General features: G+C 45.3%; 1 protein-coding gene across 2 annotated transcripts in view; it reads left to right on the forward strand.

Annotated features, from left to right (window-relative positions):
- The window catches only part of Trit1 (tRNA isopentenyltransferase 1), a 47,040-nt gene that overhangs the window by 15,338 nt on the left and 3,781 nt on the right, over positions 1–27,921 (forward strand). For both annotated transcript variants that reach the window (XR_003732869.2, XM_028854480.2), the window contains exons 2-8: positions 15,093–15,233; positions 20,320–20,418; positions 21,134–21,279; positions 23,338–23,480; positions 25,461–25,572; positions 25,926–26,038; positions 26,243–26,320. Coding sequence is in view for 1 of the 2 variants with exons in the window: in XM_028854480.2 (XP_028710313.1) it covers positions 15,093–15,233; positions 20,320–20,418; positions 21,134–21,279; positions 23,338–23,480; positions 25,461–25,572; positions 25,926–26,038; positions 26,243–26,320 (832 nt within the window). In the remaining variant the exon portion in view is untranslated. The remainder of the gene's footprint in view (positions 1–15,092; positions 15,234–20,319; positions 20,419–21,133; positions 21,280–23,337; positions 23,481–25,460; positions 25,573–25,925; positions 26,039–26,242; positions 26,321–27,921) is intronic.

A 27,921-nucleotide genomic window follows, 5' to 3' on the forward strand; every position in this document is an offset into this window, starting at 1 on the left:
TTCTCTGCCTTTGAATATTCTTTTCTTATTTGTTGTGTTCATTTCTGTAGAATGGTTTTCATTTGTATGTTTATTGATTGGTGAGACCTTTCCGAGTATTATGCTTGGTATTTTGTTGTTTTGTTGCCATTGCTGTTGGTGTTGTTGGTTGTGTGTGTGTGTGTGTGTGTGTGTGTGTGTGTGTGGTGTTTTTTTATTTTGAGATAGGGTCTCACGCAGCTCAGGCAAGCTTCAAGCTGACTATATAGCCAAGTCCCGACCTCCTTATTCCTTCCACTTCCCCTTCTCTAGAGCTGATGTAGGGGAGAGGTCCTTGCTCACTTCAGGGTGAAAAAAACTTACCAAACCCCACCAATCCCTGAGCGTGAAATCTCACCAATCCTCACCCTGGAAATCTCCAGCCTCGAAAACTACCCCCCAAAGACCCTCTATAAGCCTGTCTTCTGCTCAGTTCCTGCTGCTTGCTGGGGCGGAGGCAGCCACCCTCCTGTGTTTTTCTTTTCTAATAAATCTCTTGTGTGAGGTTTGTTGTGTGGTGTGACTTTGTGGGATTCCTTGGCTCCCGACTGCCAGGAACCTCTCCCTTCAGAGCTGTAACACTTCCATAGGGAACCTCTCCTCTCAGAGCTGTAACACTTCCATAGGGGAACCTCTCCCTTCAGAGCTGTGACACTTCCATAGGGGAACCTCTCCCTTCAGAGCTGTGACACTTCCATAGGGGAACCTTCCTCTCAGAGCTGTAACACTGCATAGGGGAACTTCCTTAGAGTGTGCACACTTCCATAGGTGTGTTGTCTTGGGTACTAGTTTTTTTTTTTTTTTTTTTCGAGACAGGGTTTCTCTGTGTAGCTTTGCGCCTTCCTGGAGCTCACTTGTAGCCAGGCTGGCCTCGAACTCACAGAGATCCGCTGGCTCTGCCTCCGAGTGCTGGATAAAGGCGTGCGCCACCACGCCCGGCTTGGGTACTAGTTTTTTAGTCATGTGCTCCCACCCCCATTTTTTGGTCATACAAACTTATAATTTGCATATTATTGTAGATTAGCATTCTTTTAAAAATAATTCACGTCTGAAGTTTATGCTTCTCTGAAGTGGTGGAATTTACAGGCGACTCATATCTGTAATCCCAGCATTTTGCAGGCTTCCATAGAAGGATCCATTTGAATTTGGACCAGCCTGTACTACATAGTGAGCTTCAATAGCTACTCTTGTTTTGGGGGGAGGGCTTTCGAGACAGGAGTCCCAGATTCGTTCTGTAGACCAGGCTGGCCTCGAACTCACAGAGGTCTGCCTGGCTCTGCCTCCCGAGTGCTGGGATTAAAGGCATGCGCCACCACCGCTCGGCCATAGCAACTCTTCTAAAGGAAAACATTGAATTGGGGCTGGCTTACAGTATAGAGGTTTAGTCCATCATCATGGTGGCAAGCATGGCAGCACACAGACAGACATGGTGTGCTAGAAAAGGGGCTGAGAGTTCTACCTCAGAACCCTCGGGCAGCAGGAAGAGAGAGAGGGAAGGAGGGAGGCAAACAGACACAGACAGAAAGAGAGAGACACTGGGCCTGGCTTGAGCATTTGAAGCCCCAGAGCCCACCCCCAACAGCATGCTTCCTTCAACAAAGCCACACCTACTCCAACAAGGCCACACCTCCTAATCCCTGGCAAGAAGTGCCACTAATGGCCAAGCATTCACATATATGAGCCTATGGGGGCCATTCCTATTCAGACCACCACAAGGTTCCCTACACATTCTTGTAGGCGATTGCAGATGACCATGAAGCCCTTCTTTATAAATTCTCTTCCCCTCCCCCACCCTCTCCCCTCTCTTCTCTTTGCCTGTTTCTTTCTTTCTTTCTTTCTTTTTTTTTTAAAGATTTATTTATTTATTACATATACAGTGTTCTGCCTGCATGTATGCCTGCAGGCCAGAAGAGGGCACCAGATCTCATTATAGATGGTTGTGAGCCACCATGTGGTTGCTGGGAATTGAACTCAGGACCTTTGGAAGAGCAGCCAGTGCTCTTAACCGCTGAGTCCATCTCTCCAGCCCTGCCTGTTTCTTTCATTTCTTTCTTTTTCTTCTTTTGCATGTGTGTGGTAGTGTGGATGTGTGTTCATATGTGTGGGTTGTTTGGAGGCCCAAAGTTGATGTCGGGTCTCTTCATTCCTCTTTACTTACGAGTCAAGGTTGTCTGCTGAACCTCAAGCTTGCCAATTCTGGCTTCTCTAGCTAGCAAGCTTGCCCAGGAACCTGTCTTTGCTGCACACTTCTGCGCTTTCTGTGAGCTCTGGAAAACTCTGTTCCTTGTGCTTGTGTGCTGTATTCACGGAGCCGTTTCCCCAGCCCTCCTCTTTCCTTGTTTACATCTCACAGTCCAGCATAGCACTTGACTGTGGTTTTCAACCTTTCCTGCACGTTAGGGTCACTTGGGAGTGTCAAGAGCACTGCTATTGGTTACAGCATTTAGCTAGTATCCTAGCATCTGTTGATGGCAAACCTCAAAGCCGGTATCCTTTCCTAAGCTGCAGTTTGTTGTTACTCTGAGGTCTTCCTTTTACCTGGCAGACAGACACGTTTGTTTTCCTGGAAAGCTGGGTTTTACTCTCAGCCCTGCTACTATATATAGGTATGATTTTGGACAAGTCATGACTCTTTGGGTCTGAGCTTCCTCTTTGGGTATGTTAGGATGGGCAAATGTGCTGGGTTAGAACAGCAGTTGTCAGTATTTTGTTAAGAGACTCTCGGGTCATACATTGTCCCAGGGTCTAAAGCCCCTTTTGTTATTGGAGCTGTGAGGGTCAGACAGAGCCTGGGCCCTGACAGCCCTAATAGTTGGGTTTAACCACCTGTCTTTTGTTTGTTTATTTTTTGAGACAGAGTCTTTCTTTGAAGCCTGGAACACTCTATATAGACCAGGCTGACCTTGAACTCACAGAGATCCTCCTGCATCTGCCTCCTGAGTGCTGAGATTAAAAGAATGTACCACCACTGCCCGGTGGCTGGCACCCATCTTTAGTAGGTCAGTTAGACAGACAAGCATAGCGAAAAGCAAGGAAAGCAGAGTTATGCAATGTGGCCACAATGGGAAGAGGAACAGATAAAGAATGGAGTCCAGTGACAGCTGCCCATCTCCACCTCCATTCTAGTCAAGGTATGGTGCTGCCATCAGAACTCTGAAATGTCTTCCTAGGAATGCATCTCCTCATCTGGTGACCCCAGCGTTCAACCTTTTCCCTCTCCCAGTATGGGATTCCTGGGGAAATTCCATTTCCTCGGGGATCAGTATTTGAATAGTCTGCTAGCCAAAAGAAGGGCCCAGGAATCTGTTTAGAATAGTCTTGTTCCGAGCCATGGAGTTGCTGCCAAGCCTGAGGACCACACGGTGGGTGAAAGAAGAAAAGCAACTTGTGAAGTTGTCCTGACTCCCAGCACTTTTAGACCACTTACACGTTAGCTCTGGTATAGTGTGGTTCTCTTCTTTCAAACACTTGCCAAGGACTCACCTCCAAGAGCCAAGGACAATCATGTTTAATCACTAGTAATTAAATATATTAAATATAATGTCATGCAGTTAATGTAGTACTTACCGTCTGCTGGCACTGTTCTAAACACTTCACGTATATTAACTAATTATCAGAATACTCAGGAAAGAATGTAGATGTGCTCATTATCCTCACTTTACTGATGAGGAAACTTAAGGGAAAATAAAAATTAGATACTTAACCTGCGAGTTGAAGGCTCCATCTGGGTAAAGAGCCCGAATTGCAAGCTGACAGTCTTCTCCTTTATCCTGTACACACAGCTGCCTTCCCTCACTCGCCCGCCATGCTCTTCCAGTTAGTGCAGTGCTCAGTTAACACTGAAGACGTCAGATGTAGGCCACCAGCCTGGCCTGAACCTCTCCGCCGCTGGCACACAAGTCATTTAGCATGACAGCACCGAATTGAAAAAAGATTTTTTTTTTAATGATGTGTACTTGTGCACACCTGAGTGTGTGTACCCATGAAGGCCAGAAGAGGGTGTTGGATCCCCTGGGACTGGAATTACAGATGGAGTTACAGTGAGCCACTTATTATGGGTGCTGGGAACTGAATTCGGGTCCTCTGCTAGAGCAGTGCTTGCTTTTAACGGCTGAGCAAGCCCTTCAGCTGAATTTTTGCTTAATAAAGCTAAAAGGCCTAATTGCCATGATTCTGTAGCACACTCATTCTTTTTAACCAAGAGAAGTTGTAAATTGAAAAAGTTAACTTTTTAAGAAAGTAAAGTTAGCTGGGAGAGATCAGCCCTTTCACTGCTGAGCATCTGCTTAGTTGAATTTGATAAAAGGAAAATCTAGCCTAAACCTGTAATCCCAGTGTTGGTGACTCCCGTGCAAGAGGATAGCCACACACTGGAAGATGATCGCCTGACCCACAGAGGGAGCACCAAGCCAGTCAAGGCGACATAGTGAAACCCTATCTTATAAAACAAAACAAATTTTTCTAGTGTCATATTCGTTAAAATAATTTTTCTCCTTTGTTTCATCTACATGTGTTCACCCCCCCAGCCCATCCCTGAAACTTAGACTGTTAAAGCGGTCAGATATGAGAAACATGAGGCTCCAGGGAGAAGTGACTTAGCCAGAGCACAGAGCTGATTTGTGTCGATCGGGGATTATAGCAACATGGCTGTGGTGACCTGGGGCTGCAGGGACATAGACAGTTTCTTCCTCAGAAAGATCGAAGTGGGGAGATGAAACTTCTGGAGTTGTATACAGTAAGTTCTGTCAGAGTGGGAAATGCAGGGTTCTGTGGGAGATGAGAGGGGAGGACTTGGGGAGAGCTCAGCTCTCACAGGGACATGTTTTATGGAGTTTGGGGCCGGATGAAATCTGATTTTCTTTGTAGAAAAATGCAATGTGAACCTCTGTTGGAGAGATTATACTTTGAAGGTCAGAATCAGTGAGGCAGCTGATAGAATAGTCTAGAGAAGTCATGCAGATCACGGTTTGTAATGACAGTAGGAAATGAGGTGATGAACGGTGAGATTTTTATCGTGTTGGTTTTTGTGTGTTGGTGTATATGTCTGAGTGTGCGGGTGTGCTTGTGCCAGGATGTACATGCGGAGGGCAGAGGATGCCTGGCTGGAAGTCTCTCCTCTCCCTTTATCGTGTTGGTTCTGGGATTCAAAGGCAGGTTACGAGGCTTGGTGGTGAAGATCTTTCCCCACCCAGCCATCTCACTGTCCTGTTGAGATAATATTTAAATTAACCTGAGTTGGGTGTGGTGGCACACAGCTTTAATCCCAGCACTTAGGAGGCAGAGGCAGGTGGATCTCGGTAAATTTGAGGCTAACCTGGTCTACATAGTGTCCCAGGACAGCTAGGGCTACACAGTGAGACTCTGTCTCAGAAAAACGTAAATAAAAAGACATAAAAACTGGCATGGACGAAAGTTGAGGGAGAGAGGGAATGAGAGGGAAACTGAGGTACCAGGAACCCTTTAAGGTTTTTGGTTTATTACCTAGGTGGTTTACTCAGACAAGCACAGGGGGAGATAATAAGTTCATTTTGCGGCATGCCAGGTTTCAGGTGCCTGTTTGGAGGTGACGATGGTGACCAATGAGGAAGACAGGCTCCAGATAATACTAGCTAGCTAACATTTCTTGACTGCCTTGAAAGGAAAGGAAGGCCCTACTCGTGTGCTTTTGTTTATGTGAATCATTTAATTGCTGCAGGAACTCTCGGAGGGTAGGGTTAAGATCCCCTTTACTTTGTAAGTGGAGAGTCCGGGGCACAGTGGGTTAAATAACTGAGCTCTTGTCTGGTGGAGCCAGAGCCCTGTCAGGCAGGCAGAGCCCTGTAGTGTTGACCCCTTCATTGTACTGCAGGCAGCGTTCATTGAGATGGAAAGTTCAGTTCCATGTTCAGGTCTGGCACCACAAGGAAGATCTGGATTGCAGATCCAGGCTTGGGACTCGTCAGCATAAAGACAACTGTAGAAGCCATGGTATCCAAAGAGACTGGTGAAGTGGCAGGCACATGCTGTAAAGACTGCCATTGTCAGTAGTGTTCCCGTGGTAGACATCACTAATAGATCAGTGGCTTGCCTCAGTAAAGGAGACTGAGGAAGGGCTAGTGAACTGAGAATTAAACCTGGAGAGAGTGGTGCTGTCGGAGCCCAGAGGAGAGCAGTTTCTGAATCGGAGTGCTCAGCAGTAGCAGATTGCTACTTTTTCCAGAACTTGTTTTGAAAGTTGAGTGAGCAGTGTTACATTTGGCAGGCAGGTTCCTTGTGACCTCAGTGACATCCAGGGAGCACTTGAAGGTGGGGCGGCGAGCAGAGAAGGGTGGTGGTAGTTGTCTGTAAACCGAGGGAGGCCGTGGTTTTCCAGGGAGGGAAGAATGTGGTTGGAGGACCGCAGGATCTGACGTGGCGTGGGAATGAAATGAAGTCATGAAGGGCCAATAACTTGGATGTAAAGAAGCAACTTAGGGAGAAGCCTGTCCTCTAACTGTGGACGCTGTGGTGTCAGAGCCACCTAGCTAGGTAAGTCGGAGCTCCAGAGTGCCTAGTGCCAGGGCTGCTTGTCGCCACAGCTGTAGGTGCATCCTACAGAATGACAGCCTTAGAGGATGGTAGCTTTAAATGGATCCCTCAAGATCTGGGAAGAGATTCTCAGGGAGATTTACTGGACAGGATCTCCCATTCAAGGACTGTTGACCTTGGGGCAGGTAATCCTTTGTTGAAGGGGCCAAAAGACTCTTCTGGTTATCATGTTTTGATTTACTTACTTATTTTTTCAGCATATCTGGTCCATAGGCGGGAGCACTCTCAGTGTGTTTGGGACAATTACCAACTGTCCCCTGGTGGACAGCATGGCTCCCACTTAAGAGCTACTCCTTCCCAGTTCATCTGCTTCCCTCATTTCTGTTAGAGTTTCCCTACCCGTATTAGCACCTTTGGGCGCTCAGCTCTGCTCATTTAGAGAGGTCAGCTTTCTTAAGCTTTCTGGCCTTTTCCTGAAAAAATTTCACTTTAGAAATAAACCACCAAATAGGCAAGACAAAGATGTACTCCCCCTATAAAATTCAGTTCAATGTTAAATGCTTGATTTTGTTCTTGTTTTGTTTTTGGGACAGGGTTTCTCTGTGTAGCCCTGGATGTCCTCAAACTCACTCTGCAGACTAAGCTGGCCTTGAACTCACAGACAGCTGACTGCCTCTGCCTCTTGAGTACTGAGATTAAAGGTGTGCAACACTACTGCCTGGCTGAATGTTTGATGGTTTTGATGTGGTATTTAGGGAATACTACATGACACAAACTTGATATCTCAAAAACAGTAAAAACTGTTCACTGTGTATTATACTTGCATCCATGTATGCCTCGTGCAGGTGCCTGTGATGTTCCCATCATGGCTAGTAGTTGGCACAGGTGTCCTCTGTCACTCTGCCTTTTCTTTTCTTGTCAGAGTCTCTCCCTGAACCCATCTTGCTTTCTTGGCGAGGCTGGGAACTAGTGAGCCGCAGCGATCTTGTTGCTGCCCTGAGAGCAGGACCCTCATGATTGCAGAGCGAGTGCTCTTAGCTGTGGCGCCATCTCTCCAGCCCTAAACATGCTGTTTATTTTTGAAACACAGTACTCTTCAGCCCAGGCTGTCCTAGACTTCACTATGTAATCCAGGCTAGTCTTGTTCACAGCAGTCCTCCTCATGCCTTAGCCTCCCAAGGTTGGTTTGTTTTTGTGGTTTTTTTTTTTTTTTTTTTTATTAAGACGATTTTAGTATATGCCTAGGCTGGCTTCCAACTCAAGATCCCTCTACCTCTGTATCCCAAGTACTAGGATTATAGATGCGCACCATTGTAACCAGCTTTTTTCAATGTTTATGGTGCTTGCTCTGTTCTTACAGGCATTTGTAGCTGTCTCTTGTAAGCATGACTAACTTGGCCTCAATGAGAGCAGGAATCTTTTTTTTGTAGGGAGCATTAAGCATCTAGGCAAGCATTGGACCACTGACTATATCCTCATCTCACTTTTCTTTCCTCCCTCCCCCCTCCTCCCTCCCTCCTCCCTCCCTCCCTCCCTCCCTCCCTCCCTTTCCAGGTTTATTTTGATTCGGAGTCTTAAGTTGTCCAGGCTGGTCTTGAACATGTGGCCATGATGCCTCAGCCTCCCAAATGTAGTTGGGATCACAGCTGGTTCCACCATGCCCAGCAGGAACTCTTAACCTTCTTTGCATGCCTGACAGCTGACAGAATGCCTGATGTGTACTGGGCTCTTAGTGAATGTGTGCTGGGACAAGTCAATTAGGTTAGATAATTGACTGACTTAAACCTCTAATTTCCAAGTGTTTTTAAACCTTGATCTAGTGTGCACCCACGCCTGTTTGTGTGTACCACAGTGTGTGTAGGTGACGGGACGGCCTGGGGAGTGTTCTCCCCTTTCATCGTGTGGGTCTAGTGATGGAACTGTCGCCATCAGGCAGCAAGCACTTTTACCTGCTGAGCCGGCTGTCCCCCTAAAACTCTAAACTTTTGAGGACATTCCAGACATCACAAAGAAACTCACGTTTTCTTATTATTGTTAAAATATGACATACAGAGCATAGCTTGTAATCACCTTCTTTTTCTTTTTCAGACAGGGTCTCTAACCCAGGCAGGCTTTGAATTCCTTATGTGGCCTAGGATGACCTTGAACTTCTGGTCCGTCTGTTAGTGCTGTCAGGACAGGCGTGCACCACCAGACTCAGTTTATGTAGTGTTGGGAGTCAACTCATGACCTCATGTGTGCTGGGCCAGCACTCTGCCAGCTGATCTTCCTCACAGCCATTTCTGTGTGCTCCATCACAGGCTCCCTTGGGAGCAGGGAAATGGAGCCGAGTGGCTTGTTGTCTTTGAAAGATTTCTTTTTAGCTCGTCCAGCTCCCAGACTGCCTGTTCTGAGTGGAAGCACTGGAGCTAACGGGAGCTATATATGAGGGGATGTGCAAGGCATTCAGCCACGGTAGGTCTAAGCTGAATGTCCTAGACATAAATAATAAATACATGATAACATTCTAAGCATGACTGTGGCATTTGAGATATGGCTATCACCTAAACCTGGGCCCAAAGTAACATTTTACATAATGATTTGTTCCTAGGTTTTGTTATTTTTTATTGTTGTTTCTGTTTTTCTCTCTGCAGTACTAAGGACTGAACCCAGGATGTTCTAGACATGTGCTTGCTCCCCATTGAGCTGTGCCCTCAACTCCTTTAGGTGTATTTGAATATTTATCTCTGATGCAAACCAATAGTAGCTTATTCTTGTGGTTTTGCTGTTTGTTTATTTATGTTTACATGTATGGCTGTTTTGCCTGCATGTATGTCTGTGTATAACATGAGTGTGGTGCCCAGAGAGGCCAGAAGAAGGTGTCAGTCTTCCCTGGTTCTAGAATTATAATATGTCGTAAGCCATCTAGTGTGAGTGCTGGGAATTGAACTCAGGTCTTTTGCAAGAGCATCATATGCTCTTAACCACTGAGCCATCCATCCAACCTCGTTTTTACTTTTTAGCTCTACAGCTGATTTTAACAAAGAATATATACCCATAAAATGTATCATCTGTGTCCATACAGCTGGATAAATTGGATCCCCTGGAACTGGAACCACAGTTGGTTGTGAGCTGTCCTGTGGCTCCTGAGATTGAACCCAGGTCCTCTGCAAGAGCAACAAGTGCTCTTAACTGCTGAGCCATCTCTCCAGACCTTGGCGCTACCATTTTTTTTTTTTTTTCATAATCTATATCGGTCTATCAGGTTTTATTTGTAGAGGCTGATGAACTTTAACCAAAGCTACAAAAACGTGGTTTAGCAAGTATAACAGGGCCAGAGAGAAGGGAACAGGTCCTTTCGTCAGACCCTGAGGGAGCCCTTCAGTGGAGGACATAGGATATTTGAGGCAGGAGATATCTGGGGGTGAGCCTAGAGAGACAGCAGAGTTGGAACTGAAAGAGGCATGGGCAGTGGGACTTGCCCTCAGCGCCCTCCCCCCCCCCAAGGGCTCAGGCCCCGAATTGAACTCTAGCCTCATGAACACACAGAGAACTTGTGTTGCTAGTCCCCCAGAGCAGGGAGGGGAAGGACTGTTAGACCTCAGAGATCAGCCATCGACAGGCCACAGAGTAGCGAAGGCCGCAGCTGCCCCTGCACCTGTCTTGGTTGGCTCGGCATGGTCTGGTGTTGCCTGTAGGTTGTCTGTCAGCCTGTGCAGGGTGAGATCATAAGTCAGAGAACTCTGAGCCCTCCATGACTCACGTGTCCTGTCTGCTCTTCACTTTGGTACAGGGATGGCAAGGAGACTAGGCTAGAACATGGACTTCTCAGCTTCATAGTGGTTTCGGAAGCAGTGGGCTGAGAGCCTGTTTCATGTTCCTAATGGCAGTTCAGCTTCCGTCTGGGGATCGTAAAGCCCAGGCGTAGAGGAGCTGCTGCCATCTTGTCTTGACTTTCAGGGCCATGTCAGAGGACCATGGGACCTTTGTGGTGTTGTTTCTTCTTTCCTTCTCCTCCTCCTCAGTTTACTTTTTGAGGCAGGGTTTCATAATAAAGTCTTGTCTGGCCTGGAACCCAGGCATAGACCAAACTGCATTTAAAGACACGTGCCACCACACCTGGCTTATTTTTGTCTTTTGGGGCAGGGTCTTGCTATGTAGGACTGGCCTAAACTTGTGACCTTTTTCCTTCCAATTCTTATGTGCTAAGATTATAGATGTGCGCTGCATGCCTGGCTTCAGACATCTTATTACTCGTCATGAGAACTTTTCCTGTGGAGATTTTTAAGTGAAAAGACTCCGTGTTTTGTTACCAATATTTTCTTCCACTTGGCATATAGATGGCATCAAGAAGGACAAATGGGTGTTTGAGACAAGCTGTCTGGCAGCTGTCGGATCTTGTGGTTGGTGCTGACAAGCTCCTAGCTGCCACCACTGTCATTGCCTGGGGATTTGGGGCTGCTACTGTACATATGAGGAACACTCACAGAAGTGTCCTTTGTGGCCAGGTCTAGACTGTGAAGAGCTGAGAGATTGTGGGCGATGCCTTTGGATGTGAAAGCCTTTGGGGCCTGGTAGATGGAGGCAGAGTCCTTGCAGTGGGAGAGGCTGCTTTCCAGGTCTTTCTTAATGTTGTCTTCAGTCTGCAGGGGGACCTGGGTGTGGAGACTTGCAGTGCTGAGTGGAGAAAAGGCCATATTGTCTCAGCCTTCCTTATCGCTGAAAAGGTGTGGTAGAGCTTGAAGGAGAAATCTATGAAGGCTTTCCTCATGTCACTTCCACTGAACAGACTGAGAGACAGGTGCTGTGCAGAGGGCTTGGTAGAGAAATGGGGAGGAGAGTCCAAGGAGAGATAGGTTAGGCATGGTGGGTGAAGGGTTAGATGGTGGATTTACCATAGTGCAACTATTGTTTGGCTGATGGAGTTGGTTGTCAAATTGGTTGTCCAGATGGAAGATTCCAATATGCAGTAAAGGAATCGACTCCTGAGTATATGTCTCCCCAAGACACATCCTTTGCTCCCCCCTTGCACACACTGAATGATACTGGACCCGAGTAGGCTGTTTCCAACCAACAACAACAGCAACATGCAGTATGAAAGCGTCTGTAAGGTCAACCTAGAGACCATGGTGATGTCAGTGATATCAATTAGGTGCTGCAGAGCCGGCCCAGAGCCGGAGTCTTCGCCCTGTTCTGGGATGTACATACCGTCTTAAATTTCTAAGTGTCCCCAAAAGTTTCAGTTTCTTTACATCCTTGTTAGCATTTTCTTTTCTGTACTTCTTCTTCTCCTTCTCCTCCTTTTTCTTCTTCCTCCTCCTCTTCCTCCTCTCCTCCTCCTCCTCTTCTTCTTCTTTCTCTCTCTCTCTCTCTCTCTCTCTCCTCTCTCTCTGTTGTTGCTTTGTTTTGTTTTGTTGTTTTTGAAACAGGGTTTCTCTGTAACAGTCCTGGCTGTTCTGGAACTCGCTTTGTAGATCAGGATGGCTCTGAACTCACAGAGATCCACCTGCCTCTGCCTCCCAAGGGCTAGGTAAAAGGCGTACACCACCACTACCCAGCCTTATTTTTCTTATTTGTTTCTTGTGGTGCTAAGAATACAATTTAGGATGCCTTTCACTTGTTAGACAAATACCCTGTTCTAAGTTACACTTCCAGCCTTACCTGAGGCTTTAAATAAACAAACAGATAAACAAACAAACAAACAAACAAATAAATAAATAAGCTGGGCATGGTGGCACAGACCTGAAATTTCAGCAGTTGGGAGGTAGGGGTAGGTGATCTGTGAGATTAAGGCTAACCAGGACTGCACAGTGAGACCTTGTCTGGGATTTAAGTAATTATGAGATAAGGTTTAATTCAGCCCAAGGTGGCCTAGAACTCTCTATGCAGTCAGGCTGATCTTGAGTTTCTGACCCTCTGGCCTCCACCTCAGTATGGAGATTACAAGCATATGTCACCATGCGTTCCTTCCCATGCTCTGCAGTGTGACTGAACCCAGGACTTTGTGCATGTTAAGCAAGCATGGGGTTCCCAGCGCTATTTAAGATTTGTTTTTTAGTGTGGGGGTTGGTGCACAGGCCGTGGCTTTCATGTGAAGGTCAGGGGACAACTGGTAGGAGATGGAGGATGAGGTCCAAGGATCAAATTCAGGTTGTTGTCAGGCGTGGTGGCCAGTGCCATTTACCCACTGAGCTGTCCTGTTCTTCTCCCAACTCTACCCTCCAATCTAAGACTGTTCCCCACCATGTACACACGTGCATACTCACACGGAGTGAGTGAGTGAGACAGACAGACAGACAGACAGACAGACAGACAGACACAGAGATAAAGAGATACAGAGAGATGGAGACCGAAAATAGTAGGTTAAATTCCCATGTCTGTCACCAAGTTTTAGTTTGGGAAGCTTGGCCAGTGTTGCAGGTCTGCCCTTCTCCCATTTTCAGTCACAAATAGTATGTGACAGTCACGTACAGTAACGCAGTGACTGGGTATAGAACACTGTACAATACGATTTAATCACCCAGTGACACTGTAGCAGACCTAGTCTGTAGAAGTGTATTCTGTGATCATCACATAAGAAGCCACCTGATGCAGACTTTAAGTGACACGTGTCATTTCATGCATTCTTTTAGTTTTGTTGCTTTGACACAGAAGCTCTCCATGCAGTGCAGACTGGCCTTGAACATGTGATCTCTGCGCCTCAGCCTCAGCCTCTCGAGCACTCGGACTGCAAGTGAGTGCCACCACCATCAGCTCACCCACATCTTTATGTCCTGTCCTGATGAAGCTGATGCTATAGGAGGCAAAGGATTAACAAATCACTTAAAGATAACAATATGTATAAGTGGTTGAATTTTTTTTAATCTTTTATGTTATAGTTTTTAACTCTATGAATGCAAGTTAAACTGTGATTTAATTTTTCCTGATTTCTGACATTTGTATGTTAGGCAGTTCTGTTTGTAATAACATGGGCCTTCTGGGGCTACCTACAATTACATGTATGCTTTTCTACTTTGGATTTTTGAGACAGAGTTTCAAAACTATGTGTAGCTATAGTTTCAGGCTGTGTGTAGCTCTGGCTATCTTTAAACTCACCCTTGTAGACTAGGCTGGCCTCGAACTCAGAGATCTGCCTGCCTCTGCCTCCAAAGTGCTGGGATTGAAGGTGTGTGCCACCACATCTGACTGTGTTTGCTTTTTCAACCTTGCCATCTTAAGGGACTCTAGAACAGTGATGATCAACCCCTGGGTCATCAAACAGCCCTTTCACAGGGGCCACCTAAGACCGTATCAGATATTTACATTATGATTCATAACAGTAGCAAAATTAGAGTTGTGAAGTAGCGATGAAAATAATTTTATGGTTGGGGATCACCACAACATTAGGGGGGTACAGCATTAGGAAAGTTGAGAACCACAGCTCTAGAATATATACCTAAAGGCAGATCCCAGGATGGAAGGTTAGCCCTTTAAGTGGCTGATAGAAAAGTAGGGGTAGTGAGTGGAGTGATACAGATATAAAGACCCCCCTCACAGTGCTTAGCGAGTGCCAGGTAAAAACAAAGTACGTTTTATATGGATTAAGTAATTTAAGCCTTGCAACCCTCTGAGTTAGTGTTATTATCTCCACTGCACTTATGAGGGATTGAGGTTCAGAGAAGTTAGTGCCTGTGCACTCCAAGAATGAAAACTGGTAAGTGGCAGAGCCAGGGATTGACCGGAGGCAGCATGGCGCCAGGGCTCTTCCTTGTAACCATAGCACCGCCCTCTACTCACTTGACACTTGTGTAAGTAAAGGGAAATGTGAGATAGAAAACGCTTTTAGAGCCTTGTGGAACTTGCTATTTGTCGGTTCAGTGCTCCTTCAGAATCAGTGATTACAGAGAGAACACTTCATCCCAAACATTTATTCCTGTTCGCAAACTAGTATTTTGAAATCTGGTCTCCATCTGAGACCTTGTGTTCAGACAAAGAACACTTGGACTTTGTAGTTGAATTGGCAGATCAAGAGCTTGCACGCAGGCTATTGCTCGTGGTATTTAGACTGTAAGTGCTGACCTGAGCAGTCACTGGGCACATCATGATGTCTCTACAAGGCAGTGGGAAGATGTGTGTCTTATGTGTCTTCATACATTGGCCACTTCATAAGATGGAATCTGTCTTATATGGATCCTAAAAACTTAGAGCCCCTTAAATCCAAGAACTGCTGAGCCTTTTGGAATAGTTATGAACAATACAGAATGTTCCCTTTTCTGGAGACCTGTGATAGGTAGAATAAATAAAGAAGCGATTCATTTCTAAATGCTTCAGGTTGAAGCCTAGAGTGGAGTTCCTTCTCCTGGCATGAATTTACATACCTCCTTGATCTGGAAGTCAGGCTAACAACTACAGTGTGAAAGCGAGCTAGCTTTCTTCTTTCTATGACTTAGCTTTTGTACCTCTGGCTGGGCTCCCAGACAAAGCTAGACCTGTTGCTTGGGGTCAGCCAAGTATTTGGCTGCAGGAAGAAATAGACAGTCACTTCTACTCATCGAGTGCGTATTTTGTGGAGGCTGATGACTTTCTCACAGTCATTTTCTTTCTCACAGGTCTATGAAGGGCTAGACATCATCACCAATAAGGTTTCTGCCCAAGAGCAGAAGATGTGCCAGCACCACATGATCAGCTTTGTGGATCCCCTTGTGACCAGCTACACGGTGGTGGACTTCAAGAACAGAGCAACTGCACTGATATCCTTACGGAGAAGAGCACCCAGGCGTGGTGGGCTTCTAGTGGCCTCTTCTTCTAAGCAAGGGCACCTACTCCCAGTAGGCAGCTTCCCTCGGAACTCATTAGAAATGCTGACTCTTGGGCTCTACTCCAGATCTCCTAAGTTACGGTTTGCACTATCACAAGAGGTCTGCATGGGTCTTTCTTTTAAAGTTTATGTGTTTTTATTATCGTATGTGTGCCATGTCTATGTGTACAGGTCAGAGTGCAACTTTTGGAGTCATCCCTCTCCTATTGCCTTGTTGAGGCAAGGTCTCTGTTGTGTCTGCCATTCTGTGTACTCCAGGCTGTCTGACCCGTGATGAGCTTCCAAGGGATTCTCCTCTTTCTGTCTCCTATTTTGAAATGTGAGTGCTGGGATTATAGTTGTGTATACCACATCTGGCTTTCCACGTGGTCTCCTGGGGACTGAACTCACGTCATCAGGCTTGCTGGACAAGTGCTTTTGCCCATTGGGCATTCCACCAGCCTACATATGATTCCTAAGGATATTTAGAAAAAAACATTTTATGACAGTGACACTGATTTAGAAATAGAAAACCTATGTTCTAATTCTAAAATTACCTCTTTTGACCATGTTGTTTTTCCTGGGTAAAGCACTTACTTACACCACTGAGCTTCTGTTTCTCTGCTCTGTAAGTGGAGATATGATATTATAAATTTATAATGATAATGAAGTCACTGAAAACTTCAAAGGGATTGTTGAGTAGGAAAGGATTGGGAAAAATAGTTCTGGATAAGATCAAGACATTTTTGAGGAAAAGAACTTGGTGAAGGGGCTTATACCTATCGTTTTAGCTCTAAGAGAAGCCGAGGCAGGAGGATTGTGCATTCAGTACCAGCCTGGGATACGTGGTGAGCCCATATCAAAAATATAAAAGACAAAATGAAAAAATGAGTGCTGTGAGAGGCCTGCTTTATACTTTAAAATTCAGATCGTCTTTAATATCTGAACTGCTAGCTATTAAAACAAACATTGAAAAGTTGTAGTAACCACTGGGGGTGAAGCCAGTTGTCCGTGAACTTGATCAGTATGAATGAATGAGGTCCTAGGTTCAATCCCCCATAACAGGAAGAATCTTGAACCATTAAGTTGAGGGTTCATTGGCAATAGCAGTTATAAAATACTAGGTGAGTTTTTAACAGAGGGGCCGGGGAGACCGCTCAGTGGATAAAAGCACTTGCCACATAGATGTGATGGCCCAAGTTTGATCACCAGATCCCAGAGTAGAAAAGAAGAAAACTGATTCCCAAAAGTGCACCCCACAGACATTCAGACACAGAAACACACACACACACACACACACACACACACAAACCACACAAAGAAAACCTGAAACAGAATAGGAAATGCAGTATAAATGAATATATACATTTGTCTCATGCATTTCAGAATGGTAAAGAATGAATGGAAGCCCTGGATGGTGGCACACCTCTTTATTAGCACCTGGAGAAGCAGAAGCAGATGGATCTCTCCTGAGTTTGGGGTCAGCCTGGTCTACATAGCAAATTCCAGGACAGCCAGGGCTACATAGAAAGACCCTGTTTTGAAAAAAAAAAGAATGAATGGAATTATAATTATTCTTGGCACAGTTGTTTTAGAAGAAAGTACAATTAAGTCTTCTCATATGAGTTTTATTTCATAAAACATTAGAGATTCCAGGTGAATTTTACATATATACATATATATGTACATTTGTGAAACTTGAAACAAATAGAACATGCAGTTGATTAAGAAGTTACTTGATTTTTTATTTTAAAGTATGCTTGGGCTTTATCTTTACTTCTGGTTTTTCAAGATAGGGTTTCTCTGTGTTGCGCTGGTTGTCCTGGAATTTGATCTGTAGACCAGGCTAGCCTCAGGGAAGCAAGAGGATCGGAAGCTTCAAGGTCATGGCAGCATAAGAAGTTGTAGGCAAGCCTGCAATAGAAAGCTGCTCTCAAAAAATAAAAGGCCTGTGAACCAGAACACCTGGGCATATGTTCTACGGACACTCTTGCTCAGGAGGTTTTTCTTAGCTGTGCATCTCACTTTTGCACTTCGTAGCACTAAACCCCCAAATTCTCACTCTTAGAAGAATGTACAGAATTTGCTTTGCTCATAGAAGGTCTTCTTGTCTTTTGTCTTTGTTTTTGTTTGTTTCTTTTTTATTTTGTTTTGTGTGTGTGTGGGTGGGGGGAGTTAGGGTTTTTGGTTTTTTTTTCCCCGAGACCAAGTTTCTCTGGGTAGCCCTGGCTGTCCTGGAACTCACCCTGTAAACCTGGAACTCAGAGATCCGCCTGCCTCTGCCTCCTGAGTGCTGGGATTAAAGGCGTGCGCCACCACATCTGGCATAGAAGTTCTTTGTAACAGTGAAAATGAATAAATTGTAGCCACATGCATCAATCGACATGGAAGAATTTTATAAACAATATAAATGTTGGAAACTATAGGATACATGTCTGTTTTTGCCAGTGTTGTTATTATAAAAGTTAAAAAAGCAAAACTGCTTGGTGTGGTGGTGCACACCTGTAATCCCAGCACCTAGGAATGGAGGGTAAGGCCACTGGTTTCACAGCAGTCTGAAGCCAGCTTTGGACAAACAGAATATATTATAAATTTGGGAGGAAATATTTATAACTTAAGGAACAAGTGACTAATGGTCTTAATACATGAAGGACTGACTCTCTTGTGAATATGAAAATACTTACAGGGCCTTGTCTGTAATTCACATAGGAGCAAGTACAGATATGGAGATAAACATGGAAAAGGTTTGTCCTTCTTGCTAATCATGGGCATGCAAATCCAGACAGCGAGATAATGTTTTTGCCTGTCAAATGGGCAGATTAAAATGCAGATAATAATTTCAGGTCTACCTACTTTGCAGGGTTGTTGTATCAGATGAGATAATATATATGAAAGCCCTTTGTAGATTAATACCTATTACCAAATATGATGTCTTGCTATAAGACCGTTGGATTATACATAAAGAACTGACATAAAGTAGAGTGTTTAATGTTTCCCAACGACAGAACAGCAGAGGACGACTTCATCAGATCTGCTTGCTCTAGGCTGGATTTGTGAAGTTTGGTTAAGTGCATAAATGTAAAATCACAATGTCAAACAGAGAGTATCTTAACAAGCTCCAGAATCCCAGCACTCAAGGCAGTGCAGGAAGGTGGGGAGTTCAAAGTTGGCCCATATTTAGGTCAGCAGGCTTGGTGTCCTGCACCATTACCTACCCAACCATCTTGCTAGCCCCTGTCTGTTTTTGAGGTAAGGTCTATATAGCCCTGGCTGGTCCTGTACTCATTATGCAGCATAGGCTGAACTTACGGAATTCTCCTGCCTCAGCCTCTGGAGTGCTGGGGCTTTAGGCTGTTGTGCCTGGGCCAGCTCTCTCTGATCCTTTGTTGGTAGTGTCTTCCTTCACATTCTCCCAGTGAGAAGGAGTCTGGTGGGAACGCTGGCAGGAAGGAGTGAGGAAATGATTGTTTGCACATTGCAAGTCATCTTTCTTTTTAAATAAGCAAAACCCTAGTTAAAGCAAGTAATTTGCTCAAGGGACTCTAAAGAGAATCCCAAGAAGCAGAGCTGTAAGACCAGTAGTGGCTGCGGTAACTGAGTACTTGCTAGTTTTCAGGGAGGCTCTCTGCACACGGTTACAGTTAACGTCCCTAAGCACTCTGGGGTTCACAGGTGAGGAACTGAAGCCCAGATAGGTTGAGTAACCTGCCCAGGAGTGGAGCCCTGGAAGTTGAAGTCTGGTGAGGTCTCGGTGGCTGAACTCTGAACTCCAGCTCAGTAATGGTAGAGTCTGACTCTGAGAACCATGGTGCAGGGAATCAGCCTGTGCTTCATCTTAGAAGGCCAAGTCGCACACTGGGTGTCTGTCACCTTGGTGAGCATCCTTGCCTTATTTGGAAGAGCAACAAAACATTTCTAGAACCAGGTACCATTGTGCATTATGTCTGGTGGTGTTTTGTTTCTGTTTTTAAATTTTCAAAAGGATTTATTTTATTTTATGTGTATAAATGCTTTGCCTACATGTATGTTTGTGCACATGGGCATGCCTGGTGCTAGTGGAAGACAGATAAGGGCATTGGATCCCCTGGAACTGGAGTTACAGGTGATTGTGAGCTGCCATGTGGGTGTTAGCAACTGAACGTGGTCCTCTGCAGGAGCAGCCAGCACTCTTGGCCACTGATCCATCTCTCCAGCCCCCTCTTGTTTTTTGTTTTGTTGTTGTTGTTTTGAGACAAGGACTCATATATCCCCAGGCTGACCTTGAACTTCTGATCCTCCTGCCTCTACTTCCTGAGTGCTGGGATTACAGATATATGCCACCATGTCCAGTTTATGTGGTGCTGGGAATGAAACCGAGGCCTTCTGCATGCTAAGCAGCCACACTTCAGCCGCATCCTCAGATCCCGTGTCTGGTTTGCGGAAGTCAGTCCTCCCAGGTCTAGTTAAAATGACTGCAGGGGATTACAGGAGACACTGAAGGAGCACCGCTTCCTCTGCTTTTCCCCTTCGAGCCTCAGCTCTCCAAACAAATGTGATTCCTTATTAAAAATATTAACCATTTTATGTGTCATATGACTGCTTTGCTTGCATTTAAGTCTGTACCCCATGTGTGGCTGGTGCCTGAGGAGGTCAGAAGACATTGGGTTCCCTGGGGCTGGGGTTGCAGATGGTTGGGAGCCACATGTGGGTGATGGGAATTAAACCCAGTCCTCTGGAAGAGCTGTCAATGTTCTTAACTACTGAGTCGGCTTTTCAGCCCCTCTGTTTGCCCCTCCCTCCTTCCCTCCTTCCCTCCCTGGTTTTCCTTTTTAGATGTGTGTGTGTGTGTGTGTGTGTGTGTGTGTGTGTGTGTGTGTGTGCGGTGTGTGCTTGTTAGTGTGAGTATGTGCACATGTGTGTGCATGTGCACATAAGCATACATGGGTGGAGGCCCGAGGTGTGCATCCACATGCTGGCCTTTGTGATTTCTTGCTAATACTGTTCTTCCCACGTGAGTCAGGATTCTCTTATTGATATTAAATAACTTCCTTAATGTTTACATTGAAGATATTTTTGCTCGAGACAAAATTCCTATTGTTGTGGGAGGAACCAATTATTACATTGAATCTCTGCTCTGGAAAGTTCTTGTGAATACCAAGGTAAGTCTAGTTTACTTGTAACTCACTAGAGAAATGGTTCCCATTTTTTTCATGCCAAATAATTGTAGTGGGAGGAAAGTTGACTCTTACCTGTTTCTTACAGTCAGCAGCTGTAATTTTCCTACTTAATATTCTGAACAAATGCCACCTCCGTATGTGAGTGTACTCCTCCAAGCTGGCCTTAGGGTAGGGGTTGTGTGTGGGAAAAAAGCTCTGTGTGGATTAATTAGCATCCCTGTGTAAGTTAGCAGTACATCAGTCTGACTCAGCATTTCCTGGCTGCCAGCACAGTGTGTATGTCAGAGATGTCCAACACTGACCTTTCTTATGGAGGTGCTACTGTGTAGGGCGAGACTTTGCAAATGTAATAAATGTGCGGGCAGTTCTGGTCCACTCTTTGGTCCTCCTTGGGGAGGGTAGACTACATTCCTGGATATGTTCAAATAGACAAGGTAGCCCAGTTAAAATGATCAAGCAGGGTAACAAAGTACTTCCCTCCAAGGGAAGCCGCCCTTCCTTTGTTTATTATGGCCTCACAGTACTTACACAGTATATTGGAATTTTTGGTTTATGAGCTGTCCCTCACTGGATGGTAAGATCTTCAGAACCATCTCTGTTCTTTATTTCTAAGGCTTAGTAGGACGCCTGGCTCATTTATAGTCTCAATGTTTATTGAATAGTTGGATTAAATTTATTCTAAATCTTCATGTACTAGCCCCAGGAGATGGGCACCAGGAAAGGAGTTGACCGGAAAGTAGAGCTTGAGAAGGAGGATGGCCATGAACTCCATAAACGGCTAAGCCAGGTGGACCCAGAAATGGCTGCCAAACTACACCCACATGACAAACGCAAAGTGGCCAGGTAAGAAAGCCTGCGTCCTCCATTACCCCGGAGTTCCTTTCGAGCTGGGAGACAGTAAAGTGTTTGGCTAACTGGGGTGGTAGAGAGGCTTGGTAATAGTGGAGAGCTGTTGTTTTAGTCAGTGGGCTTGGGGGCCCTAACTTAGGCCCTGCCTCAGTCCAACTCCCTCAATCAACAGCTGCACCCTACTTTGTTGTTACATTTTAAAGGCATAGTACAATATTGTTTTTCCCCAGGGCCTATGTAATCTTGCTTCATTTTCTATTTGATCTTTGCTTGTATAACAGTTTTCATATAAAATTTTTCTGGCATGCAATCCGTTTACATTGTGACTTGAGTTTCATAAGTGATTGTGCAATGCTGGGTTGTGTCCCAGCAGCTTTCCCAGTGGGAGGTGGAGTTTATAAGCTGTCTCATAGGTCAGCTCACCTTTGCACATGGAAACTTGGTTGTAGAGAAGAGAGGTGGTGAATGAACGCCTCACGTGCTTCTTGAGAGTTGTTTGGAATTGGAACTTCCTATGTTCTGCAGTGTTGGGAGTGTTTGGCACAGGAGACCATCTAAGGATTTACTGTGTGATAGCTACACGTATCACTGTTCTGGTAACATTGGTGCTGGGGGCTTATAAAATACTCTACTCAAAAGATTTTTTTTTTCTCAAAAGATGTTTTAATACCGCTGTTTCTTATACTTTTCCATTGGAAGAGCTTTCGAAGAGCCATTTAAGAATCCCTCACCCTATTGTGCCCTGTTCCAATGAAATTTTACATTAAAGAGAAAGGTCTTTTTCACACAGAGGTGTACTTGGAGGGCCACACTCCATTCCAAGTGTTTTTCTCCTCATTGAAGGCACTATCCCTCTGGGAAGTGATATTCTAAGGGAAATGCTGTTTGTACTAAGTAGGCACACTTTTTTTTCTGTTGTTGAGACAGTATCTCATGGAGTCCTGATTGGCTTGGCTGAGGATGGCCTTGACTCCTGTTCTTCCTGTATTTGTATGACATTGCTTGGAATCAGGCATCTGTCATCCCACCTGACTCCGCATACTTTATTCGAATCCGATTTCCATGTTTTTTCAACTCAGGGACTAGTGAAATTCAGTTTACAGTTGTGCATGCATGCTGTAACTTTAGAGCCTGTCTTTGCTTCCTCTCTTCCCTAATCAGATCTTTACTTCTTATGGCTTCCCCTGGGCTGCCTGAGAACTGTGCCTCAGGAAGAATCAGTAGGTTCCAAGCAAGAGCTCCAGTGTCTCTCCCGTAGGGAAGATGGGGACCTTTTATCAGCTCTCTCGGGTGGAGTCTGTTTTCTTCATGTAAATAAGTGAGGTGCTGTTAGGTCTTTCCTCACAGATGCTCTGAGTGGCCATGGATATTGAAAGACAAGGGGTCTCACTCTGCTGTTGGGGTTTCAGGAAACAGAAGTGGGTCAGGAAGGAAAAGATCACTTTCCAGCTGATAAGTCGCAGTCACCTGAGTGGAGAATGTGGCTTTGGGAGCTCAGTTACCTGGTGTGTAATATAACAGAATGCACACAGACATGGACGTCGGCTTAAGAATGGGTGTGTGGGCTCTGTCCTCGACAGTCTTTGTTCCAGGAGAGTGTACTGAATTAGCCAGGAGCATTCTTGATTAATTTTAGACATATTGAAAAGGAAAGTGGCTGAGCTGGATGTGCGGCATGCCTTGGTACTGTGGGAAAGGTGCTCCAGCGAGACCAGACTTGCTGGCTTGTACAGAGTGTCCCAAACAAGCTTTTACTGCTCACTTGAAAGTGAGTCTCCTTCTGTTTGTATAGAGGAAACCTGTTATTTCTGAACCCGTTTAACTAATTCTAGAATGTGTTTTTAAAAGAACAGTGTTATTTCTCACCCAGAGTTTAGGTGCCTTTTTGAATAGCTTTGGGATTAGAATAAAGCTGGAACATCTTGGTTTGGGAATTTATGCATGAAGTTGACAAATGAGGCTTTCTGTGAGATAGTCTTTCTCCTTATTCCAGTTGAGAATGAATATTTCCTAATGAGTTTCCCACCCCACCTCCTATTTTAAACCACCTAGGAGCTTACAAGTGTTTGAAGAAACAGGAATCTCTCACAGTGAATTTCTTCATCGTCAACATGCAGAGGAAGGCGGTGGTCCACTGGGGGGCCCTCTCAAGTTCCCTAACCCATGCATCCTCTGGCTTCATGCTGACCAGACAGGTAAAATGTCTTCCGTCTAGAGTGCATCTGAGGTAAAACGTAGACTGCTGGGTTCTTGTGTGTCTAGTGCTTAGAACCACAGTGGCTGAGAGTGAGCACTAATGTAAGCTATTGGGTTTGCTGTGGAAGTCACCATGCTTGACTTAGGCTCCATGCTGTTCCCTCAGGGACAGAGGAGAATGCTGTTTCTCAGATACCAGAGTAGGGTAGGATGAGATGTACAGAGTGGAAAAGAGACTGCCACTTAGAGCAGGCTGAGAGAGGAGAGTGAGGGAAGAGTTCCGTGGATGGGGGTCTGACCTCGTGGTTGACTGAAGGCCTGAGAAACAGGTGTGATGGTTCCTAGCCAACCTGGTAGCATTTGTTGCTAAAGTGTTCTGCTGCCCTGTCAGGACAGTGCCAAGCACTCTGGTGGCGTGCTTTAGAGAGGAGTGAGAGTGTCTGTCCTTGCAGACCTCCTGGGGGTGGGATGATAGACAGGGTTGCAGCAGAGTCCTCAGTGCTGGCCTAGAGATCTGCTCAGAGTGCTGTGGGCCTAAGAAAAGAGATAAAGACCATTCTCTGGGCATTAGGAAAACAAAATGGCTATGTGGGCAGGCAGTGCAGTGCAGTGGTGAATTGCCCAGGCTTGAAGACACTGTTAAACTTCACACACTTGCTCCACTGTCTCCCAGTTTTGTGAGGGTTTGTTGTTGGTTTTTTTTTTTTTTTTTTTTTTTTTTTTTTGTATTTCAAGACAGGGTTTCTCTGTGTAATAGCTCTGACTGTCCTGGAACTCATTTTGTAGACCAGGAGGCTGGCCTCGAACTCACAGAGATCTGTCTGCCTCTGCCTCCCAATTGCTGGGATCTCAGGCATACACCACCACCACTGTTTATTCTGTGAGTTCTTAAGACCAATTAGTTTACCTTTATGTATTACAACTCTTCTATAAAATAGAAATGATAATAATAGTACATATCTTATAGCATCCATTAAGGATTCAATAAACTAATATTACACAGAGTTGTGGGGTTGGGGATATGACTTAGTAGTAGAACACTTGTCTGATATGCACAAAGGTTTGTATTCAAGTCCTAGCACTGCAAAATAAATGAATTATACATGGATTCAGAGTGCTTGTAGTGAGCATCATACATGACCAGTCCCCAGTAACCAAATCTTAGTGAGGTAAGAAAAAGAGCTGTGCTCATTAGAGGCTGAGAAGTAGCAACAATAAAGATAAGCACCAACACTCATAATTGTAAGGATAATTTGCTCTTAAATCACTCTCAGTTATAAGTTTATGGAAAAATGTCACTTAATGAAGTGTTTACTAGTCAAACTTCACACTACACTTCAGGATAAACTAATGGCTTTGACTCATGGCAGAGCCACATCCGGCTGCTGCACCTGGTTGACAATGCTCTCCCACTCAGCTTGGTAGTTCAGGATGCACCAGGATGTCACCTGGGGATTCTGAGATGATAGTAACACAAGGTTAGAGTAAAAAATGTGACAAAATAAAAGTCAACCACTAGTTGTAATGGCGCACACCTTTAATCCCAGCCCTTGGGAGGCAGAGGCAGGAGGATCTGTGTGAGTTCGAGGACACCCAGTGTATGTAGTGAATTCCACAGCAGCCTGGTCTATATAGTAAGACCCTGTGAAAGAACCAAGAGAAAAGGCAAGTCAACAGGGAACCCTCAGCGAGCGGTTGGTGTGCAGTCTACACAGCAGAGCGCTCACCCTCACTCCAGCTGTCGTTAGATGCTGTTTGAAGAAGAAGAAGAAGAAGAAGGCACGTGCTTCATTCTTTTTTGCTTTGCTCTTGCACAGTCCAGAATACAAGCAAATACAATATGAATTTTTATATACTCTGAAATCTGAATGCTTTAATTTGGATAAAAACCCTTCTTTATGGCAGCCTGTTCAATTCACTGTGAGTATGTAGTAGGCACCTGCCACATGCTGCTCATTCATGGGCTGTTTTGACTTAAGTTCTAGATGAACGCTTGGATAAGAGAGTGGATGACATGCTTGCTGCTGGACTCTTGGAAGAACTGAGAGATTTTCACAGACGCTATAATCTTAAGAACATTTCAGAAAATGGGTGAGGATCTGGCTACTATTCTGACTTACTCTCCGTTGCTTGTCTGTGGTTGCAAGACCATAGACATAGTGCTGGTTTTGGATATACTCACTGGTCTTCGGCTTTGGCATTGGCTAGACCTGTTGCAGGAGGTTTATTATATGCCTGTTACAAGGGTAATTTGCTTTTCTTTCAGACATTCCCAGGAGTTACTTTTAAGGAAATGACCTGGGGACTGGTGGGGCGGGAAGGGGAGAATTTCTGTCAGTAATTGCTCAGGATCTCACTGTTCTCATCAATGAGCTAATATCCGAGGCCCCTACTCAATCCGTCTCAGAGGCTGTGGCTCACTGCTGATGCTCTCCTGTTCCCAGCCAGGACTATCAACATGGTATCTTCCAATCAATTGGCTTCAAGGAATTTCACGAGTACCTGATCACTGAGGGAAAATGCACACCAGAGACTAGTAACCAGCTTCTAAAGAAAGGTGTGACTTCCTCCGTCTGACCTAGTCTTGGACATCCTTGGGGGATAGTCTGAGCTGAGGCTAGAAGAGTCCCAGCTAAAAACCGAGATTGTTATCTGTGAGGTCTAACAGTGTGCCGATTTCTTTTGCTCCTGGGCTGGGAGGTGCTGTCTCCTGACAGACAGAAAGGCTCACCTGGATGCCCATGTCTGCCGTATCTTCCAGGGATTGAGGCTCTGAAACAAGTCACCAAGAGATATGCCCGGAAGCAAAACCGATGGGTTAAAAACCGATTTTTGAGCAGTGAGTTCCACTTTTCTCCTCCTCTTCTGGATCCTTTTTGACAGAATATTGATGTCTTCTGCTCATTCAGCAAACCAACGTTAGTTTCTAGATCTGGCCCTAGAATTTAGACCACAGGTGGGTCTTTTGCATAGATGATTATTCAAGGGTGTTTTCTGGTGATGTCTCAGGAAGGAAAAAATAGCAGTTAAGTTTCCATTGAAGAGTTGTCCTTATTCCTTGAACAGATGGTGGTGGCTGCAAGCAGGAGGTGGAGAAAAGATAGCTCCCTGTGAGCAGGCTGGGTGTCAGGTCTGACGCCAGCTTGAGTCTTCTGCCTGAAGAGCAGGCAGACATCTGCAGGGAGCTTTCCCAGTTCAAGTGGTCCTGGCTCTGGTGATCTTTAATAAAAAGGCGAAGCATACACTGTTTGCTTACCCTTGCTTTATCTTTGGGGTCAGATACATGGTACTTGAATTGCTTCAGCTGACACTTTAACTGGACAGAACTTTTAAGGGCGAGGGAAGGAAAGAACAGTGAGATCCTGTGTCTTTGTCATTCAGTTTTGTGCTATGTATAGTAATATCGAGGCTTCAAAGTGAAGGGGTAATTGTTTTTACAGATAAGAATGGGAGGACCTAGTAGAAGTCCAGTAACACACACACACACCAGCTAGAAGGTGCTAGAGCCCAGATACAGACCTGACTTTTTAAGTCTAGGCTCATGTTTCTTTTAGCTCTACTGTTGGCTAACTGACATTCATATTGGCCCTCGGGTCCCCAGTTGTGTGCTTATGAGCTAAAAGGAGATACATTTAAGTGTAGTGAAGTTTATCCCCACCCTAGTTTATCTTGGAGACACTTTTAAAATACACTTCTGGATCATCTCCAGCTGGCTTTTTGCCGGTGACCTCTGCTTCCAGTCACAGCCTCCATCCCTGCCCTTGGTGCCTTTGACCATGTATACCTTGATATATGGTGTCGCTTCTTCCCATTTACCCTCTGTCTGCCTGTCTTGATAAGTAGCAGGGATCCCACCTTCATCTCAGCTGAACTTGATGTTCAGAACCACAGATTTCAAGTGCAACTTCCCTTCCCAAGTCGGACAGTAAGTCTGAAACAAAAGGCTTTTTTGTAGTAGTTTAGAACTTCCTCTTGTGGTAAGGCCGTAGTAATCCCTGTCTCTGCGGCAGGAGGGGTTGATGGCACAGTGTCATATGCCCGCACCTCATTCTCTTCAGGCGCAGTCCTGGTGCCAGAGAGAAAGGCACAGCTGCCCTGAAAGTCAGGAGCCACATTTGATTGGGCAGGGTTAGTCTTCTGGGATATGGCCTGGCAGAGAGCCAGAGGGACTTCCCCACCCCAGCTTGGCCTTGGACCCAAGCCAGAAATAGCAGCTGGGAGCCGAGAACTTGTTGAAAGGTGCTTAGACAGGGCACAGAGGCCCAACAAAGGACTCAGAGGAGAAAGGAAAATGTAGAGTGGCCTAGAAACAGGTGCAGAGCTTAACCAAGGCCAGGTGTGCTGTGGTGCAGCCTGCACCTCCTGGTCTCACCTTTCCATGTGGTGGCAGGTGTAGGCCAGTCCGGTTTATGAAGACTCTTATTTGTGGTTGGCACACTC

This window comes from Peromyscus leucopus, chromosome 2 (assembly GCF_004664715.2).
Source record: "Peromyscus leucopus breed LL Stock chromosome 2, UCI_PerLeu_2.1, whole genome shotgun sequence".
Lineage (NCBI taxonomy): Eukaryota > Metazoa > Chordata > Mammalia > Rodentia > Cricetidae > Peromyscus > Peromyscus leucopus.